Genomic DNA, 21,099 nt, shown 5'->3' on the forward strand with positions numbered 1-21,099 from the left:
TGCATTCATGATTAGGTTGCAGCCGACATTTTTTTTTTACGCGAGCTGCTAGGTTGCATGTAGCCTGTCATTGCAATAATAGTTTTAGCCGCTTTGATTGTACTTAACGTACGTAGCAGGATCTCACCACAAGCAGTCCTATATTCCGGTATTCCTTAAATGGTGTAATACGCCGCGTGGACTGGCTAGAACACTCTCATACGAAACATCAGTGGTATACACTAAAATCAACTGCGAACTTCTTTCTTTCAGCTATATCGGCGGAGAGGATTCCAACATGGCGGTAATAGAAGTGGGCCTCTTCAGCGGATTCGAGCCGATCGAAAAAGATCTGGAAACGGTAAGCGGCTGCTCTGGCCATATTTTCAACAGGCCCTTGCAAAACCAGTGCATGTTGTTCGATTGCGTCTTAACAGAACGTCTAATAAGAGAACTCCAGCTAATTACTCGTAAATCAATGAAGAGCTACGGTGTCTAGAAGGGCGATGAAAAAGCGACATGATGATCTCTTTTTTTTGTACTTTTTCTACATTAGGACGCTTTTTTGTTGTATCTCTGAGTTCACGCATTGGCTCGTTTATTTTTGTGTTTATTATTCTTTTATTTATTATCCTTGTTTAACTAGCGTTGGGGTGACTGCGTTTGTTCATCGTTTTGTTTATTTAACAAATGATCGTTTTGCTTTCTTTTTCTCTAGTTTGTTTACAAGCGTATTTTTTATTGCGCAGTGCTCTAATGTTATTATATTATGTTGCACATGCGAACATTCGATGGTTTTCTCATTGTCGTTTATTTCTTAGTGTGAAGCCTCCCTCATCTAATGCCTCATACGAGGCCCGTAATAAATAAATAAATAAATAAATAAATAAATAAATAAATAAATAAATAAATAAATAAATAAATAAATAAATAAATAAATAAATAAATAAATAAATAAATAAATAAATAAATAAATAAATAATAAATAAATAAATAAATAAATAAATAAATAATAAATAAATAAATAAATAAATAAATAAATAAATAAATAAATAAATAAATAAATAAATAAATAAATAAATAAACGTAAAAACGATTTGCAATGCGAAGCAAGGCTATAACTAAACCTTTCTTTACTTCATTTCTTCTCTGCAGGCCAGGAATGAAAACCCCCTTTTCGCAAAGTACGAAATGACAGAGAAAAACGTCATACTCTACTTTGACAAGGTACGACTACACCGACGCAATTTTCTTCCCTTTAATATCGGAAGCGAGCCCGATTCGAGGAGTTATTAAAGGTTTTTTTCTTTCGTCGTCCCGTAGATCCCGTGGGAATCGCCGACGTGCGTCAAATTCCGAATAGAGCGACAGCATGTCGTCTACAACGTTCAGTCGGCGGTTGTCAAAGTCTACGACTACTACAACCCAAGTGAGTCCCGCGTGGTTTCACTAACCACTTGCTGCAAGTTTAGCGATCACGTTGACGTGTACGTGCGTGAAACTGTAGGAAAGAACCGGAGCCCCGACTTGACGCTGTAAGCATGGAGATACCGCGTGTTTCAGCGACGACTGTCTAAAACTAATAAACAAATAATATATTGAAGATAAAATGCACGTTTATGCTGACCCCTCCTCATAGGGGTGGCGGACATAAGAATTTGCACAATTGCATTTTTTTAATTAAAATTAACACTCATTTTTGATGAATATGGGCATATTGTAGCAGGGGAACTGAAGTCAGCCAATATCAAAGTTTAACGTTTGGTGAATACCGGGGGTGTTCGAATCGCGAAATTTCTGAATCGAATTAGAGGAAATACAAATATTCCAGAAAAAAGACCTTGGAATATTAACTAAGAAATCAAATACTTATTTCTTAAGAAAATCGAAATAAAATGTTTCTCCAGAAAACGCTTGCTGAAAAAATTAGCCTTGTTTACATACAGCGTGTTTTACCTAACTTGGGCCGAACACTAAAAAACTTGGAGGACGCTTAAGCTTCGCCTTTAAAAGTAGAACGCGATAGCGTTATCGGGACCCGTTCGCATCGCATCGTTCGCACACAGCAAGTAGGCTTCACTCACTGCAACACTGAACGTGGGAAAGCCAGCTTACAAAGACAAAGCTGACACCGAGCTCCTTAATGTCGGCTTCACTTTTAAACTGAAATGCATTGCTGGAAAGACATCTTTCCAGGGGCAATATAAGTGGTCTTTTATAAAAATGTGATGGCCCTAGCACCTTTTTTTATTATTTTATTAATTGTTTGCTATTGCCCCAACGCACGCAGGTCTGGTAGAAATGTTTAAATTTCCTCGTAGTAGAATTAGGTTTTCTCGTACATTCAAATTACAATCCGGCGCCGATTGGTAAACAATCCGACGGCGAATCGGACACCGAATGGTAAAGTCCTACTTTACCATTTTCTGACGGATATGACTGTGAGAAATTCAATTTTTGTTCACCAAAACCTTGCACCACGTGGAGGGCCCGCGCGGTCGATGTGGATGGATGATTTTCTCCGCCCCCCGCGATCACACGCCGGTTGCCGATGCCGGATATTCTGCGAAACGGGGCCCTAAACTCTGTCGCGTTAAAATATGCAAATGCTGCGTAGCTGGTTGGAACCAAAGTAATGTTGTTTGCCGTCGCTTGAAGATACTCAGATTATTTTTGTATTCTGCGTAATTGCGTAATTAGCCCTAATTAATTCATCAGCTTCCCAAATATATGTAATTAGATGAAAAGTCTCTAAGAGAAAATTGCAGAGCAACGTGAAAAACTCCCGATACAGCTTTCTGTTGCTCAATACTTGCTATATAAACGTGTTTTTCCGAGCGTGAAAGAAGCCCGCGAATACACGCAAAGTGCCTCGAGCAGCCAGTCACGCGGCAATTCTGCGTGTATTCGCAGGCTTCTTTCACACTCGGAAAAACACATTTATGTAGCAAGTATTGAGCAACAGAAAGCTGTATCGGGAGTTTTTCATGTTGCTCTACAATTTTCTCATTGACACTTTGATAATTAGGACAGTACTTCTCGAGTTAGATAATTAATTTCAGCTAACTAATTAGATCTCAGTGACAAAAAAGTGACTGGCGGTTACTACACTGTACTGGAAACAATACGCACTAGGTTTAATTCGCGTAACGCCGTTCCTCTTTTTAAAATCATGCTGCGTGGTAGCTGGGACACCCTGTATACCGGCTTCGTTGTTTTTTCATAAAATGTTTTAACATTGCCGTTGTCAAATACCATATTTCTACTCTTGATCTGTATTACTCGAAGAGGCGGACATTACTTCCACCAGAAGTCGAAATGAACAATTGACTAATTAGCAAATTATGACTGATTAAACTTTAAATAATTACTTTACGGCACGTATTCAAATTTACGAGTTGCAGAAGAGTGAGTTCTCAAGGCGCATCCTCTTCGAACAAATTCTAGCAAAGTGCGATTTGTTAAAATTGCGGGGAACAACGTTGCATTCTTACTGTGAGTTAGTCGGCGCATACCTCATAACTGATGCCATCCTTAGAATTCGTTCAGTGTAGATATGCCTTCCAAACTAACATTTTACGATTCGTAAATTGCAATATGCTCTGCAAAGCATTTTCTAGTTATAAAGTAATCAGTGAAACTTTGTTAATTAGTTAATTGATGCAATTTGATTTCTCGCGCAAGTAATCTGTGTCTGTTCGAGTAATCCAAAACGCGGAATAGAATTGTGCTATCTGCCGCGCGCGATAAAAAAAATATATCTCTATAGCATAACAAATACCCGATATATGAAAGGTACACCCGGGAGCAAAAGTATACGGACCAGGGGTTGCGCGATAAAGCCGATTTTTTCATCTCTCTGTGAACGCAACTTGACATGGAGGACTGCAATCCAAACTTGGCATTGCGAACTTTTCAGTGTACTCGTGAATTCCAGGTTATGCTTGTAAATTACGAAGAAATTCTGTTTTGTCAGCGACCCTATGGTCTGTATACTCTTGCTCACGGGTGCACATGTATACGAAGATGAAAAAATGCACGCGTGAAGTTTCTGTGTAAATCTACGAAGGCCATGCCGGGGCGCAGTTACACTTACGTAGAATCTTTGCTTGTGCAATTTTTTTATCACTATCTACTCGTGCCTTTCATCTATATTTCATCATCATCAGCCTATATTTATGTCCACTGTAGGACGAAGGCCTCTCCCTGCGATATCCTATTACCCCTGCCTTGCGCTAGCTGATTCAAACTTGCGCCTGCAAATTTCCTAACTTCATCTCCCCACCTAGTTTTTCTACCGTCCTCGACTACGCTTCCCTACTCTTGGTATCCATTCTGTAACTCTAATGGTCGACCGGTTATCCGTCCTACGCATTACATGGCCTGTTCAGCTCCATTTTTTCCCTCTTAATGTCAACTAGAATATCGGCTATCCCCGTTTGCTCTCTGGTCCACACCACTCTCTTCCTCTCTCTTAACGTTAGGTCTAACAATTTTTCGTTCCATCGCTCTTTGTGCTGTGCTTAACTTGTTCTCGAGCTTCTTTGTTAACCTAAAAGTTTCTGCCCCATATGTTAGAACCGGTAGAATGCAGTGATCGTACACTTTTCCTTTCAACGACAGGGGTAAGCTCCTAGACAGGATTTGGCAATGCCTGCCGTATGCACTACAACCCAATTTTATTCTTCTGTAAATTCCTTTCTCGTGATCAGGGTCCCCTGTGAGTAATTGACCTAGATAAGCGTATTTCTTCACAGACTCTAGAGGCTGAATGGCGATCTTGAATTATTGTTCTCTTAGCAGGCAATTGAACATTATGTTTGTCTTCTGCATATTCATCTTCAACCCCACTCCCACACTTTCTCGGAAATGGCCCTATATTTACTGTGCCTCGCATAAAGATTTCAGTTGCTTGTCATCCGTCTGTCATGTCGCCTCTTCTTTGTCCGTTCTGTAAAATTTAGCATTAAGCTACAAGCATTCCGTACTGCATTTTTCCAAAGTGCAGAAACATAATAATCGAAGCGCCAATGAATGCAGCTGTAGAATTTGAGTACGCGATGCACTGACTATGTTTCCACTCTTTGCAGTGCATTCCTGCACCCAATTCTACGGCCCCGGTTTGACAAGCCCCCTGCTAAAGCTCGTCTGCGAAGGGAACCAGTGCGAGTGTGCCGCAGGTAAGACCCCTTTCAGGCAGTGTTGTAGGCGTTACCGAAAAAAAGTAACGATACATGTCACTCGTGAATTCAAATAAAAGGAACGCTTCACCACCCTACGTTGCCTGCAAATGGTCGGTAACGCGTTACCGTTATCCCTAACCAACAAGAAATAAAAAGTAAGGCACGTTGCTTTGTCGTTAGGGCAAGCTCAAAACTTTTACACTGTGGGTCTTCGTTGCTGTAACCAAGAACAATCTTATGAAGGCCATATTTTAGATAGAGCAAACTTCTACCCTTAGTACTGGTTTAACGAGGTGACTTTTTTTGCGATAGCAATTATATGGACACTTCAAGTGGATTTCTGCCGTCGGCGTCGCCGTCGTCATCGCCGTCGCCGTGATGTTCCGTATAAAGTCCAAGGGCGTTAAAATCGTCGCCGCGTGCCGTATGCGCGAGTGAAAGCGCGCGGGGGACGCGCGCTATCACGGAGAGCGAACGCACGGCGGAAAGCAAACGCGACTTCTGTCGCGCGAAAGGCCGTGGGGGTATGGGAGGGAGGGAGGGAGGCGGGGCGACGCTGTGCTGCGGCGCCAAATGCGTATCTTGCAACCGGGCGCAAGGGGAACTGACCACTCAATCTCCCACGCGAAATGAGGAAAGCGGGTAGACAGCGCAGGAGGGAGAGGGGGGCAGCTTCTACTCTGCCAACAACTGAGCTTGTACTTTGCCCGGCAGCGGCGATCGCCCGCACCGTCTCTTAAAAGCGATCTCCACACGGCTCTGACCTTTGTATGCGCTGTGCATTCGCCGCTCAGTTTCAGTTGAAGCGATAGACCACACGAACCTTCGCTCGCTGCTGCGGGCGCGCTTGCTCACGCCAGCGTTTTCACAGTGGTTGTTTGCGATCATCGAGTGTACTCTATTCATGTTTGCTTGTGCGCGCTGACGCCACGCTTGTTAATTCAGTTAGTAAGCGAATGTGTCCAAGTTTATGCAGCCGATAACACTACTACCCCTACTCCGAATAGTTTGCTACTAATCTGCTATCGTAATTGATGCTTCGCCTTTCGGGCGAACCAGCGACATTTGTTACTAATCTCAAGAACTTGCGTGCATTTAGTGGCTAGAAAAGTACTGCTTATACAGTTGCGCCTGACAGATTCCAACTCTGTGGCACGTGGTGGGCTCATTTGAAAATGAAACGGAAATATTAACGTGATCATTTACATTACACAAAAATGTTACGCTAAGTATGTTACGCGTTACAGTTCAGAAAAGGAAACTTAGTTAGGAAAAATAAAGTCGTGCATTACCGGTAACCCCATGTCTTGTAACGCCTTTAACCGCCAACACTGTTTAATGTCAGTCCTGTTGTATTTCGGTACCGAGATATCTTGCTTTCATTACCTTTGAGTATTAACTCTGGAGTGATTACTTAACGTAATCATCCCGGATAAAAAAGTCAGGCGCGTGTGGAACTACGCTGAATTGATTTATAAGCGAAATATTTCCTCCGTTTTTGTGAATATGCAGCCGATTTGCCTTAGACAGCCTCACAGACAACGAAAAACACCCACGAGGTGGCTTTCAAATACCGCGTGATGACACAAAAAGCCACGATGCAGCAACAACGTGCCGATTTGCCAGGCGATATTTACGCCTTTCCCCGCCGGGCTAGCCCAGTGGCTATGTCATTTCACCTGCTTGAAAGCTAACCGTGTACACTATTCAGTGATAGCAGGCGGCGCTCTTAACTTTTTTGTTCTAATAGTGGACGACTGTCCAGGTGGTCCAGCACTGCACAGTCACTTGCCTAATGGCACTGTAGACACAGATGATATGTGTGCTTGTCTGGTCACAGCTGCATGTGTCGCAAGTGAGGCTGTCGGTCATCCCAATGAGGAACCCACAGGAGATGGTACATGCGACGTCGAGCAACAAAAGATACAACATGGTCTGTTCGCATCGTGGAAACCCAGGCGGTAGATGTAGCCGTGTATCCGGAGACAACGAACGTAAACGACACACGGCGCAAACGTTCAAGCAGCTCAGAGGCTGTGTACATTCACAGGACATCGAGCGCAGCCGAGCCGCAGGGTCAGTTCGCAAAAGTTGAATCGAAACACATCGATCGCTCTCATGCGCAGATCGGGGGGATTCATCAGCGTAGTCATTCCCGCTGATGTTGCAGTGTCCCAGAAATCATTGAAAAAGTATGTCGTGTCCCTTGTCATGGCTTCGATGATATGTCTGTCCAGTTTTCGAGACTAGTAGTTCACTGGGTCCGTGGCGCATTGCATGTAGTAGGATTTCGAGAGCGGCCTCGGAGTCGCAGAAAACTTTCCGTTGTTGCGGTGACTCATGACTAATGGGTGCAACCGCAGCAAGCTCTGCGCCCGTGGATGTTTCTATGCATGTCTATAACTTGATTTCATCGGATATAGCCGGGATGATGACTGCGTCTGCAAGAGCTGTTGAGTTTCACCCAACCACCATTTCTCTTTGCGGTGGTTCACTGTCTCTTGCGTTGCGTTAAGGCGCACGCTTTCTCTGAACTTCAAGAGCACGTCATGTCACTTCCCCCTGCCGACGGGACAAGCTTTTCATTATAGGTTTTATCTTTAGTGTCGTACGCAAAACATTATTAATAAGTAACGTGGTGATTTATCGAGAGAACACTGCGCCTGCAGTGGTCCTGTGGCTCTACTTTAGCAGCGAGACCCATTCGATTGGCAATTCAAGTAGCAAGATGGCAACACTTTAACGATCTACGTGATTCCGTAACCATCGAAACAACCACAACTAATATAATGCTCCGGTTCCTGAACCCATAAAATGTGACGCGTTCGGCGGTAAACCGCGAGGAGCAACTTTTTTTTTTGTATGCTCGTGCTTCTTTTACCTGTCTTCAAGAGGATTAGAAGCAGTTTAAATCATACCACTAGTTCTGATCTCCTTTTACTTTAACTTAATGAGTTTTCACTTCCACAACTGTCAAACTAACTTCAATAATCCTGCGCGTTGACAGAAATACTTCATGATGAGACTATGGCGAAGACCTACTCCAGAAACCTGCGCTTGCTTCTCTTAAGATTAATTGGAAGTCACTCATTGGCAAGTATCAATACCAGCGTAAGAAGTCAATTGTCACTTTTTTCCCAGTGTAAATGACATTATTTATTCATGCCTCAAGGGCCGCCAAGGGAGATTACATCAGGGGTATTGTTATGCCATTATGTATATGATACTTCAATAATCCTGCGCGTTGACAGAAACACTTCATGATGGGATTTATGTCCACTGCAGGCCTTCGTTCTGCAGTGGACATAAATATAGGATGATGATGATGATGATGATGATGATCTGGCATGTGTAACGTATGCATTTTTCGCTCGTGACAGTTTGTGCATGTGTAGTGTATCTATCAGTGTTTGTGACAACTCAGGCTCTATGTCACTGGGGTGACATTTCATGCTCTGGGGAATTATGATAATATCATTTTACAAAACGTTTTCTATACACTTTGGTTTTGTGTGACTTGTGACATATTACTGTATACCATTCTGTACCATACTGGAACAATATTACCATGTTTCTCATGTGAAAAAGAGTAGCTGGCCCCCTCTGTGCTGTCACCTTCTTATATATACACGTCAATAAAACAGAAATAACGAAGACATTGCTTTTCAGCCCAATGCCCGAGAAAAGAGCCCTTCCTGGACGTCGAAAGGGCCGGGACTACATTGAAGAAGCGAGAGAAGTTGCGAGAACTCGTCTGCCAGCAACACGATTTTGGTAACGGACATCGTTATTTCTCGCTGTCAAATATGACAAAGCATGCATGGCGCATATTAGATGAGGAGTTTGTAAGCGCAAAGGGGCCCTGCAACGTGCCCGTGAGAGCTTGTTGGGAGCTACCGATAGCATCATCACAATGCGGTGATTTCGCGCACTTCGTGCAATGGCCGTGATGTCGAACGGTGCTGTAAGATAATTGGTAAAAAAAATTAATGTGCGAGTTGCGTTCGTACGATATTGTGATTACTGCGAAAAACTACGACAGTGTCTTTTACAACCGCATCGATTATTTGTACTGCTGTAGACATATATATGTCTCAGCCTATATCAGCCTATATATATATATATATATATATATATATATATATATAGGCTGATTATTATTAGTATTATTACTTCAACCAGTAAAGAAAAGCGACCTCTGTCGAATGCACCACATATTTATGCTGACTGGCATTTCAAAGATACTATGGCCTGTAAGTCGGGTAGTCTATGCTGTCATTTGCTTTTATCTAGTACTGCATCGTCCAGTATAAATACTGTAATGAATTTCTTTTTTTATTTTCGCAGCTTGGATTGGAAGAGTGTTCTCGAGCACTGTCACCAATGGCTACAGGCACATCACCTTCCGCGTGGACACGGTGATCAAGGAAGGTACTGAACATCACTTTTGATGGTTTTCTCCGTTAGACGGCGTGCAAAGTTCCGTAAGCAGGCTTTCGCACACATCTAACTTACCCTAACCAAGCTAACCGCGCTCGCGTTAGTAGCACTGCTAAAACTAAAACACGCGTTTTTGAAGCCTGGGTTGTGCAGACAACGAAGGGCGGCAGGGGTGACGTCACCGGCCCGCATGCTGACAGCATAATTACGATTCTTGGTTAGGTCAGAGTGTGTGCTGAAGCGCCCTGGCAGTTTTTACACTCTGTTGGCCTAAAGTAAAAAGTTCCCCGTTGCCAGATTGGAATATCGCTCACATTTAAACGGGACCATTGTTTGTTCGGAAACAATAAATTACCTGTTGCTAAGCTTTACCTAAAATGATGACTGTATCGATAGAGTCGACGATAACGTCGCCAACACTCGTTCATATTAACGCGACAGCATTGCTGGACCCTCTCCTGTCTGCATCCTCGACAACGAGGTGAACAAAATAAAGCGAACCAATCCCAGGGGCCGTGTACTCAGAGACGTGCTCGGGCCGATTCTGATAACGCTATCTCAGTCTAATCGCTAAGCTGTACCGTGGGAATCCGAGTTAAATTTTCTTTAAATAGTTTACGTTTATTGCTTACCAAGCTCTGCTTATGGTGATACAGAAGTAATTGATACTCGAAGTGCATTCTTTCAACCTAGAGGGGCATTTACGACTTGTGATCTTCTATTTGCGGCTCCGACCGCGAAGATTCGTCACCGTGGGTCCATCTGCTCCAAGGAGGTTTGAAAAAAATTTCAACCTCCTAGGTCTGCTCACTTTCTTCCAGGAATGTGAGCAGAAGACACGATATGGCGCCGCAGGCGCAAGACGAGAAAAGTAGGGGGACGACAAACAACGGAAGCGCACAAAAACAAAGTTCCCAATAGGTGTTCAGAAAGTTTTGTCACGCGAATTCTTCGCGTTGTTCTAGGCACTATAGTTATACCGACGTCACAAATTTTAACCTTGCAGGTGCGGAGAACAGCGCGTCCGCCATGACGGGCACCAAGCTGTTCGTGGCGAGAGAGCTGTGCACCTCGGCCGACCTCATCAAGGGAGCACGCTACTTCGTGTTCGGCCGAGACAGCGAGCCCTTCGAGAAGGACGGCGAAATAGTGTAAGCCAGCAGCTTGACTCGTGCGAGTTGGTTCGTCTTGCCATATAGCGAGGCAGCGCGAAAGGGATGAGCACCAATACAGAGAAGCCATGACTGCCGACGAAATAATAGACAGCTTTAGCTAGTCCGCAAACTTATTGCTGTTTTAAATTCCCAGAGCAGTAGGCGGCAGTGGCATCTTGAATTGAAATTAACTTATGTGCAGCAATGTTGCGGGAGGTCTGGCAAAAAGCTGCTCAAACAGCTTGAGAGAACCCGAGCCCCTTGTGACGCTTTGTGAAACTGCAATGTGTTCTATTTTTTAATTTTCTTTATCGAGTCAGCGTCATCGTATAATGGAAATCGCAAAAGGAGTGCACTTAACAATTATGTCACTACTAAAGCCTTGCAATGTAAATAATTAAGGCATTTTACGTTACAAAACCGTGATATGAATGTGAGGCACGCCATAGTGGGGAATCCAGACTATATTTGGCTGGAGCTACTGTATATGGCTCTAGCAGGGAGCCGTATACAGTAACTCCAGCTAAATACAATCTGGTGTCCCCCACTATGGCGTGCCTCACAATCAGATCACGGTTTTAACGCGATAGCGTTTAGGGCCCCGTGTCGCAGAAAATCCGGCGTCGGCGTCGGCATCGGCATTGCTGCCCGCGGCCGAGAAAATCATCCCCAACCACGCAGGCCCTCCAAATATATTTTACCACTAATGTTGCTCACACTTTGTCTTGCATTCTTTACAAAGTTATTACTCGGAATTTTGAGAGTGGAGCCCACAAAATTGCCATGAAACAAAACACCAACAGCGCATGTCTTTTATGCTGACTCTTCTCAGGCTGAAATATTAAAGGTGCAAACAATAAAAGAAGGCCGGCCCACGAAAGAGGCCGCGTTTCTAACAGAAAGCGCGCTTTCGTGCATAGAGTTCACCGCCAGCGTTTCCCGGTAAACATTACAGTTACATAAGCTGCAGTTGCCGGGAAGTGTGAGAAACAGTCAAGGATCTTTGTAGGGAGCCTACATGCAAGCGCTGTTTTTGCATGTAGGCTCCCTAGATCTTTGAATGCTATCGCGTTCCACTTTTGAAAGCGAAGCTTAAGCGTACTCCAAATTTTTGTAACGTAATATACCTTAATTATATACATTTAGAGCCTTTAGTAGCCAGTTACTGTTTATGAACCCCGCAATATGGCTCCCTGCGGGAGCCATGCTACAGTGCCTAGAATCTAAACCATACTGCGGGGGCCATATATTAGGGGAGAATCACCTTAGGGCCGAGCCTTGTCCGTCGTAGCCCGTTGTCCGTCCATAGCTTTGGTTTGCATAGAGACCGCTAGGGGCGCTGCGGTGCACATGGGCTGTATATACTGTACCCATGTACAGTAAATTTATATATATATATATATATATATATATATATATATATATATATATATATATATATATACGGGGGATTCACGGTCACCCGAATGATCCGGCCCGGTGCTTCGTCCACTCTTCATCATTAACTTCGTGAATATGCGGTGACTTTTTTGGCCACCTGGCGAGGACCCTGGTGGGAGCATTCCGCTTCGCGCGGGTGTGCGTTTCTACTGCACCTCTGCGAAATCACTTTCGTGCTGTACGTGGAATGCGACGTTGTTTGCGATGGCTGCAGCTTTGTTGGTGCCGAAAAGAAACACTTCGCATTACTGTCCTGCTGATAGCTGCCATTACAGTGATAGAAACGCAGATGGGATGACGCCACCGGTGAAAATCTGTCGCTCCCCCGTAGAAATGGCATGAGAAAAGCCGACGACAACGCTGACGACACTCGCATTCCAGAGCCATGGTCAAACGGGAACGCGAGAACAGCGCGTTCCAGTGCTGACATGCCAGAGCACTAACGCTTTGGAAGGCTACGCTCGTTTGTTTTGCGAGTGACCTAATATGAACGCACGAACGGCGCCGTCGCGCATGGTTGGCGCGACGGCGCCGCCTGCAGCAAAAAAAAAAAAAAAAGTTAAAACGCGCGGGCGTGCTTGCAGCTAGGGTGCCTCGACGCCTCTCGCCGTTTAAGGTTGTGACACGTTCGCCATTATGGTGCAACCAAGGTACATCCGCCGTACAACCACGCCGTTGCGGAATATTGGAAGCGGCTGGAATTGCCTCTACTTGACCCTTGAAAGAGTGCCACGCTAGCTGAAAGCCGGTCACACTTCTACAACTTTTGTCCTGAGAAATTTGAAAAATCAACACTCGTTGTTTCAGGCTAAAATATTATCATTGGCGGATTAATGATACCCGGATCTCCCGTACTATTTGCCAAGAGGATCAATTTTCATGATAAAGTGAGTGACACAAACAGACATGTCGAGCAGTATCTCGGCCGCCGTTGTGACAGTGGCGCGGAGCTGCCCAAAGGGTGTTATCACTCCGAAAGGCGGCGCTGCTATCGAGAAACCCTGCTTACAGCGGCACGACGGCGCCGCCCGGCGGCGCTGCTGTAGCCATTACCTTCCCACCAGCGTGTGGCAAAGATTTCCCATAACACCGGCGCTGTTCATCATGTATATCGAGCTCTTCATTAAGAGGATAGTTAATTGTGAGGACAATAAAGGTTGCATGTGAAACAATTTCCCGATTTTTGTAGTACCTTCTTTCAAGTTTTGCTGCTTTCTAGAAATTTGTAGAAAATTGTACAATACTTGCAGAATAAATTGGAAAAAATTTCAATTTCTAGAAAATTGAAAAATGCGGAACTCACAGGAACGCTCCTAAACAACTCAAAAAGTAAAATTATCCGTTTTGCATACCTAGCAGGGCCGCTTTTGCAGGGCCGGAGTTGAAGTTGAAGCCGTGAGAGTTCTGGGTATCGTTTCAGAAGCAAGCGAAGTTCCTAAAAGAACACTTGGGTAGAAGCTTCGCGGAAGGCAGGGAACGTAACAGCGCAAACAGCTGAAGTTTAGCTTCACACTCGCCGCATTTGCTGTAGGTGCAAACATGCAGGCGTGTGCGTACGCTTTCTTACACAGTGTATATCGCTCTTGTAACTAAAAACATCGCAAAGCACCTCACACCAATCGTACATTTTTACGGGGATAGATAAAGCCGCAAAAGAGAAATTTGCTATCACCCGCGAGCCTTCGTGAGGGTTAGAACACCCTTTGTATTATGCGCAATTGGAGTGTTGTGACAGAGCTAAATGCACTTGACATTATTGATGTAAGAAGGTGCTACCAAGCCCGCGCCATCAGGCTCCAGAATTTCTCGCTTTCAGTATTTCATGCGACATGCAGTTGTGAAGAAACGAATTTTGATGGTAGCGCACGAACGTGACTGATTACTTCAGAATTCTTGAATTTTAGGACAAATCTTAAGAAGTGATACTGAGAGTCTCCTGTGTGTCGCGCGGCGGCAAAGAGGTCACATTGAAGCAGAATGAACGGAATGCGGCAAAGCAGTTAAGCGGAAATCCGTAAGGTCGATGAAGCTTTGTTAATGAGAAAAAAAAATGGCGGCTTGGCCATCATATCGATGTAATTTCGACGTTAGTACGAATGGAGAAGTTAGGCTTAGTTTATTGTCGTGTCATAAGTTTATTGTCGAAGTTTATTGTAGTGTCGAAGTTTATTGTCGCGTCATAAAGATACATGAGTGCCGTAGTATATAAGTGTTCGAGACTGAGGTACAAAAGTGAATACTGTCAGGTGAACTTCTATTCGGTACGACATTGATTCATTGCAGGGACGATGAGTCTAAGCCAGTTAGCTTGCAAATGGTAAAGAAAACATAATGGAAAAAAAGAAATACGACAAAAATTGTACATAAGAAAGAATCTAATTATATCAGTAAGAAATATAAATGCATCGATAAACACAAGAAGAAAAAAGAAACAATAAAAGGGAAAAGAAGCAGGATATCGATCCTATAGAATACGCGAAAAAGCGTCCTTCCGAATGTAGATCAATAAATTCTAACACTGTTTCTTGTGATTGGTGTGAAATTGGTAATTATATATGTTCTGAAGAATATTATGATTACCGTATCCCTGTGCCATATCTCCACGCCATACGTGACTCGCGAGACCTTATGGGCACATCAGCAGACACACGAAGCGACAATCTCGTTGCTAACCACAATGCCAATAGACAGCACAACGTCGCATACCTTGTTGTAATCACACCACCCAAATTGAAAACTCTGTAGCAACCCCCACTACCTCTAGCATCCTCGCTGGAATTTGGTTGCAACGGCTATCCATCAAGCAGCCGCGCTCGACGAAGAGGTGTCTGTTGCGGATGGCACGCTATCGTTTAAATATGTTTAACGCTACCTACCTCTTGCGTAACCTTTGCGCATTATTCTGAGCGATTGGCCAAAAATGGGCACACAACTGTATGCGTACACCTATATCCCGTACGTAGTGCCGAAAGTTGCTTGTTCGAGCAAATACTTAGTGGCCCATGTTGCGTGCTTGGCAAGACAGCAGCCAGCACATACCTCGTGGCCCACGCTTGCAGACTACTTCGGTCACGTGGGTATGTGAAAGAGGTGGTTATACAGGGTGTCCCAGCTATCACGCAGCACGATTTAAAAAAAGAGGAACGGCGTTACGCGAAGCAAACCTAGTGCGTATTGTTTGCAGTACATTGGAGTAGCCGCCAGTATTTTTTTTCGCTAATGAGATTTATTTAAATAATTGTAATTAATTATCTAACTTGAGAAGCACTGTCCTAATTATCAAAGTGTCAATGAGAAAGTTGTAGAGCGACATGAAAAACGCCCGATACAGCTTTCTGTTGCTTAGTACGTGCTACATAAAAGTGTTTTTCCGAGCGTGAAAGAAGCCCGCGAATACACGCAAAGTGCCTCGAGCGGCCAGTCGTGCGGCAATTCTGCGTGTATTCGCGGGCTTCTTTCACACTCGGAAAAACACATTTATATGGCACGTATTGAGCAACAGAAAGCTGTATCTGGAGTTTTTCATGTTGCTCTACAACTTTCTCATTGACACTCTGATAATTAGGACAGTACTTCTCGAGTTAGATAATTAATTACAATTAATTAATTAAATCTCAGTAACGAACAACAATCACAATGGCTGTGGGGCGATCGCCTGACCACGTTCAGAGACCTCACACAACACTACAGACTCGAAAGACGCAAATTCCCGCCACCGCACGTTAAATTAAACAGGAAAGAGGCCGTAAACTTACGCTTACTACAAACACACAGTTACCCAAGTCCGGCAGTCTTACGCCACTGTTACCCTAGCTTATATCCGACTGATGCGTGTAAAGCGCGCGGACTCAGAGCAACGCTGCGACACATGCTCTGGGAATGTGCCGGCAACAACGGTACTGAAACCGCCGCCGTTCGCGACGCGTCCATAACGGCAGGCGTTACTAGATTAAAGGAAGCCTCGAGCTCGCTCATTCCCGCCGTTGCCCCGGCTGCGGGGGCCGCCGGGGACCTTCTCCGTCGGCGTCGCCGCCGCTGGGAGGCGGCCCTGAAAAGTTCGGAGCTGGAAGACCAGCGCTGGGCCGTCCGGCAAGCCGTAGATGCCGCCCGAGTCCAAGGACTTCGAGCCGACACCTGAGGCCACTAAAAGCAAAGTGCCGGCACTTTAAATAAAGTTTATTTCTTCTTCAGTAACGAAAAAATTACTGGTGGTTACTCCACTCTACTGGAAACAATACGCGCTAGGTTGGCTTCGCGTAACGCCGTTCCTCTTTTTTTAAATCGTGCTGCGTGATAGCTGGGACACCCTGTATACATACCGGGTGAAGTTTCCAAAGAATGCTAATCGCTATAAAAGCTTCCATCCAACCAAGAACAGTACAAAGCTACAAAGTACGGGTTCCTCAGAAAGCTTGGCATTTGAAGAAAAATTTATCCTGGTCTGGGGATCGAACAGGGGGACCAACGCCTATCCGTGATAGCCGCTCTACCATCTGAATTAACCTGAATAATAGGAGATTGCGGAGCGAAGCAATCGGCAACTCGTAGGATAGGAACACTGAATATGGCATATGTTTGTATGGCATATGTAATGTATGGGAAACGTTTCGTCCATTGGATCACATACATTTAGCCACATTTAGAAGCAACATAATTATAATTTGTTGGGTTCCGTGGCATTGTCCGTGTGTTTGCATGAATTCAGTCCACATTTATGTTAATTTTTTTTTACAGCATGAAGTACACCTTGGACAAGGATGTGCGTGTCTTCAACACCGACGACCGGTCGTCGTCAACGAGAGGAAGAAAAATGTACTCCGTCCTCCAGTGGCTCACGTCGGGATTTGAGAGACAAGGGGGCTGTCATGCATAGCCAATCCGTGTCTTTGGACCACGTGATTTACTGCCGCCTACCTAGGACGACGATTTGGCGATAGTACTCATGCAACTACTGTACAAACCTTCTCGGAAGTATCATGGTGGTCAACTATGTCCTTAAGAAGCATCGCAATTGTTTGTGAATACTCAGTGTCCTTTTTGTGTCACAGCGAGATATGCGAAGTCATTTCAGAGCCTTCCTACTTAATGCGCGATACTTAAGCATGGTAAGACGCGGCATGCGATACGATGGGCTACCTTTCAAGAGACTGCTGCTCCGACTTTTGGAACTCGTTGAAGAGGTGCTGTTTGCGGTTATCAGTATAAGTAGTTGTGCGACAGATTGTTCGAAGAATCGTACCGTGTTTCAACCGAATGTTTGCCAATATAGATAAAGTAACAGGTGAAACGTGGAGACAATTCTGCAAAAATTACGGAAGAACAAAAAAGGGAAGAGAACATACTAATGAAACCAACTAACTTGCATGCTCCAGCTGATTTCATTAACTGATGTGGCCGATATGGAACATCAGGCAGACAATCCATAAAACAAGACCACTTGACAGGTCTTGTCTAATAGAGGCTTTAATCTGTACTGTGGAATGCTCATAAGGTGGCCTTTCTTACTAACACACCGTGATGTACTATATGTGTGATGAATGTCACGCTCAAAAATGCACGCAATTTGCATTCTAGGGTAATTAGCTTACATATTTCAGTTGCTGCAGTAAACAAATATCGCTGAGATTACACATTTGTAGATATGGGAAAAAATCTAGTTGAAAGGCTTTCAGATTCGATCGTAAACGCACTGATGGAATTTCCTTTGTCTTTATAACTTTCACAAAACAGTGACCGTTGTGCCAACACAATGCATTGGTAGAAGTCTTACACGTCTGTTACACATGTGCGATGAAATCTTGTGGGTCGCAGCTTCTATTACGGCAATTTACTATGCCAAAAGTTTGTTTAATTGAAATAACATGCACCTGACTAAATACTCTTAGCAGAAGTATTTCAGAATTTTAGCATACATTCAACAGTACTTAACTGCGCACTTGAAACTGGTATCTGTTCTTGTTGAAATGACTTCATTTGCACTTAAATTGCTGTTACTAAGAATTATGACTGTCTGTAACGCAGTGGTCCAGAATAACTGAATGATACAGGCGGGGAAAAAATCAATGCTACACTGCACACTAATATAAAACATAATAAGCATTCACATGATCACCGTGCCATGCTTGTCAAATGTGATTTGGACAGTTGAATATGCAATAGCTTTATAAAAATGTGAATGCTGATTTAATTTAAGCATTGCAGTATTATACCAAAAGCAGGAAACGGTTTTTCAACCTTCCACAAACGCGAATCACAGAGCATGTATGAAATGACATTTTCTGTAGAGAGCAGGTCGGAAGAAATGCTGCCATACGTCAGTTAAAACTGATCATTGCGCCAGATGCAACTGTGGGTAATAGGTGAAACTGTCGCTTGCCAGTCACGATATATTCACAAGTTCATCCGAATTTTTGGCGATACTGAAGTGTCCATACTGGTGGGGCCAATGCTGTGCTTTCACGATATCGTATAGATTGCGGAGTTACTTAATGAAGTGGCTGTCACGGCGTAGCCAATATAAGGAAGTGCTTTCAGGTCAAGATGCTGGTCACATAGTCAGCGAAGTGCAGCTACATCATCAAATGAAAGTATGTACGTCTGTGCTTTGCCAGAAAATATATATTTTCTTCTTTTTTTTTGGCCACTGTACAAATGAAGACATAATAAATATGAAATTGTAAGTTATGATGGATGTGTGCATTGTGCTGTTGAATTTCATTGGATGTGAAGCACTATACAACCGAAAGGTTCCAATGAAATCTGAGTTGCTATGCGTACCAACTCAAGTACACACAATACCCAAAAAGTGCGCTAACTTTTTTTCTGGAGTCGGTTTCAAGACCTTAGTAATAAAATGTCACCGAATGGTCGACATACATATGTGCTTGTCAAAAAGAAACACTGGCAGAATAGGGGCAAAGTGGTTTTCAACTCCAAGGTGTAACTTCATTGTGACATGCACATGAATTTTCTGGTTAGCGAGTGCCCGAGAAATACTTAAAAAGCCTACCATGTGTCCAATAACTGGCCAAATAAAGCCATAAAGCGTGCGTGCAGAAAAGTGCGTAGTTACCTTCTGAGACCTACCATGTAGGTGCACAAAAAATGAATGAGTACTTGCCGAGGTGCACGAAAGCTGCCCGGAATATGCCTGGGAACTGCCCGAGAACTACCTTGGAGATGCCAGCTCATGAACTCACTTAAAGGTGCCCACTTTCTGCCCGAAATTGTCGGAGGTTTGCCCTAGAATTTCACAAGGGCTGAGCATGTAAAACCAACAAATGGCTTTTGTAGTTTCAGACATTCTTCAAAAGGACCCCGAAAGAGGTTAGCTGGCGGCTGTTCATGCTTTCTTGTGGTGCTATGTATGAAACGACGAGAAGAGGAAAATACAGACAAACGAATGGTGCGCAAACTTCCTATCATCGTCTTTTCGTACATAGCACAATAAGTAGGAAAGACATTCTTAATTTCTAACAAAGACAGTTTTCAGAATAGTGATAGTGATTTTTATTATCGAGTTCCAAATTTGTAAACCTCATGTTTAGAAATTTTTTGATGAGCATGTGCTCAAAGGAAGTGCAGATCCGACGCACTATGGGAGTCAGATGTTATGCGAACCATTGTGCAGGTCATCTGGCAAAGTATGGGGGTGTGCAAAGCGCTACCAGATGAGTTAAGGTTAGTAATTGTGCATGGGGTGTGAGCGTGTCTATGACGACAGCCGCAAAGCGACGGCGATGGTATCAAGGCTGATTTATTGTACTCTGGGTAAGCAAAGTTGTGCCTTTTAATGCGATGACATTACAGGCAGTCTGGAACCAAGTTAGGAAGTGTCTCGCAGAAACTATTGGCCGATCCCGAATGCAGCGCAGCCTAACACAGCGTCTCAATGCGCTAGCTCTCGCGAGGGAAGAATCCTGCGAAACTATCACGTGACGCACGTGCCAGGACGTTTCAAAGAGCGACGTTGTCACCAGTGAAGCATGCGTGCGAGGTTGGCCTAATGGTTAGAGCGTTGTGCCACTGTGCGGCAAGGCAGAGATTTGATCCTGCCATTGGTCGCGCATTTTTGTATAGCCTCGTAGGTGTACTTCACCTACTTCGGCGCTTTCTAACAGAAAACTAAAGGGGTGTTGAACTAACGCGTCACAGTGTGCGCGAAACCGCAAGTTTGCAAGAGTCGGAGGTATAGAAACGTCGATTTGATAAATCACGGTGTGCAAGGTTTCCCACGACGCACGCACGCGCAGCTGTCGAGACGTTACAATAATCACAATCCAACACCCGTATTCAGAAAAGCCACCTCGACGACGGGACCAGTGTTCAACTACAGTCATGCAAAATGCTTCATACTCTTCTGACAACCACGCCACTCACGACACATGCGCGGAAAAGTGACACCCGCAACATTCCTGCAAACGCTATAGGAAGACATAGGGGTGAGAGAGAGAAACACGCTTTAATTAATGTGATGTAGTGTCGCACCGGCTCACCATAGGGGTGGTGACCCAGTGCAATACTACAGCAAAACACTCGCGGTGTGGTGCATACCCACCACGGTTGCTTAGTGGGTTCTGGCGTTCCGTTGCTAAGCACGAGGTCACGGGATGAAATCCCGGCCGCGGCAGCCGCATTTCGATGGGGGCCAATTGCAAAACGCCTGTGTGCCGTGCATTGGGCGGGCGGTAATGAACCCCGGGTGGCCGATTTGCCCCACTACCGAGTGCCTCATAATCAGATCGTGGTTTTGGCACGTAAAACCCTGGAATTTAATTCTTTAATGAAAACCAATTAATGTATTATTTATTATGTAGGCAAATCCCCTATAGTGGGCATATGCAATATTCGAAGCCCAAACACAGCACTTTTCACTTCGTCGGCACCAATATACTGATGACATA

At 44.3% G+C, this 21,099-nt stretch overlaps 1 protein-coding gene across 1 annotated transcript in view; it reads left to right on the forward strand.

Annotated features, from left to right (window-relative positions):
• LOC119466398 (complement C3-like) overlaps positions 1-18,887 on the forward strand; it is a 110,084-nt gene extending 91,197 nt beyond the window's left edge. Inside the window, 8 exon segments of the mRNA XM_037726910.2 lie at positions 253-340; positions 1,135-1,206; positions 1,303-1,408; positions 5,070-5,159; positions 8,832-8,936; positions 9,510-9,593; positions 10,609-10,753; positions 16,931-18,887. Coding sequence (XP_037582838.1) covers positions 253-340; positions 1,135-1,206; positions 1,303-1,408; positions 5,070-5,159; positions 8,832-8,936; positions 9,510-9,593; positions 10,609-10,753; positions 16,931-17,069 — 829 coding nt within the window. The 3' untranslated portion in view covers positions 17,070-18,887.
• The last annotated feature ends 2,212 nt before the right edge of the window (positions 18,888-21,099 follow it).

Source organism: Dermacentor silvarum, chromosome 10 (genome assembly GCF_013339745.2).
Source record: "Dermacentor silvarum isolate Dsil-2018 chromosome 10, BIME_Dsil_1.4, whole genome shotgun sequence".
NCBI lineage: Eukaryota > Metazoa > Arthropoda > Arachnida > Ixodida > Ixodidae > Dermacentor > Dermacentor silvarum.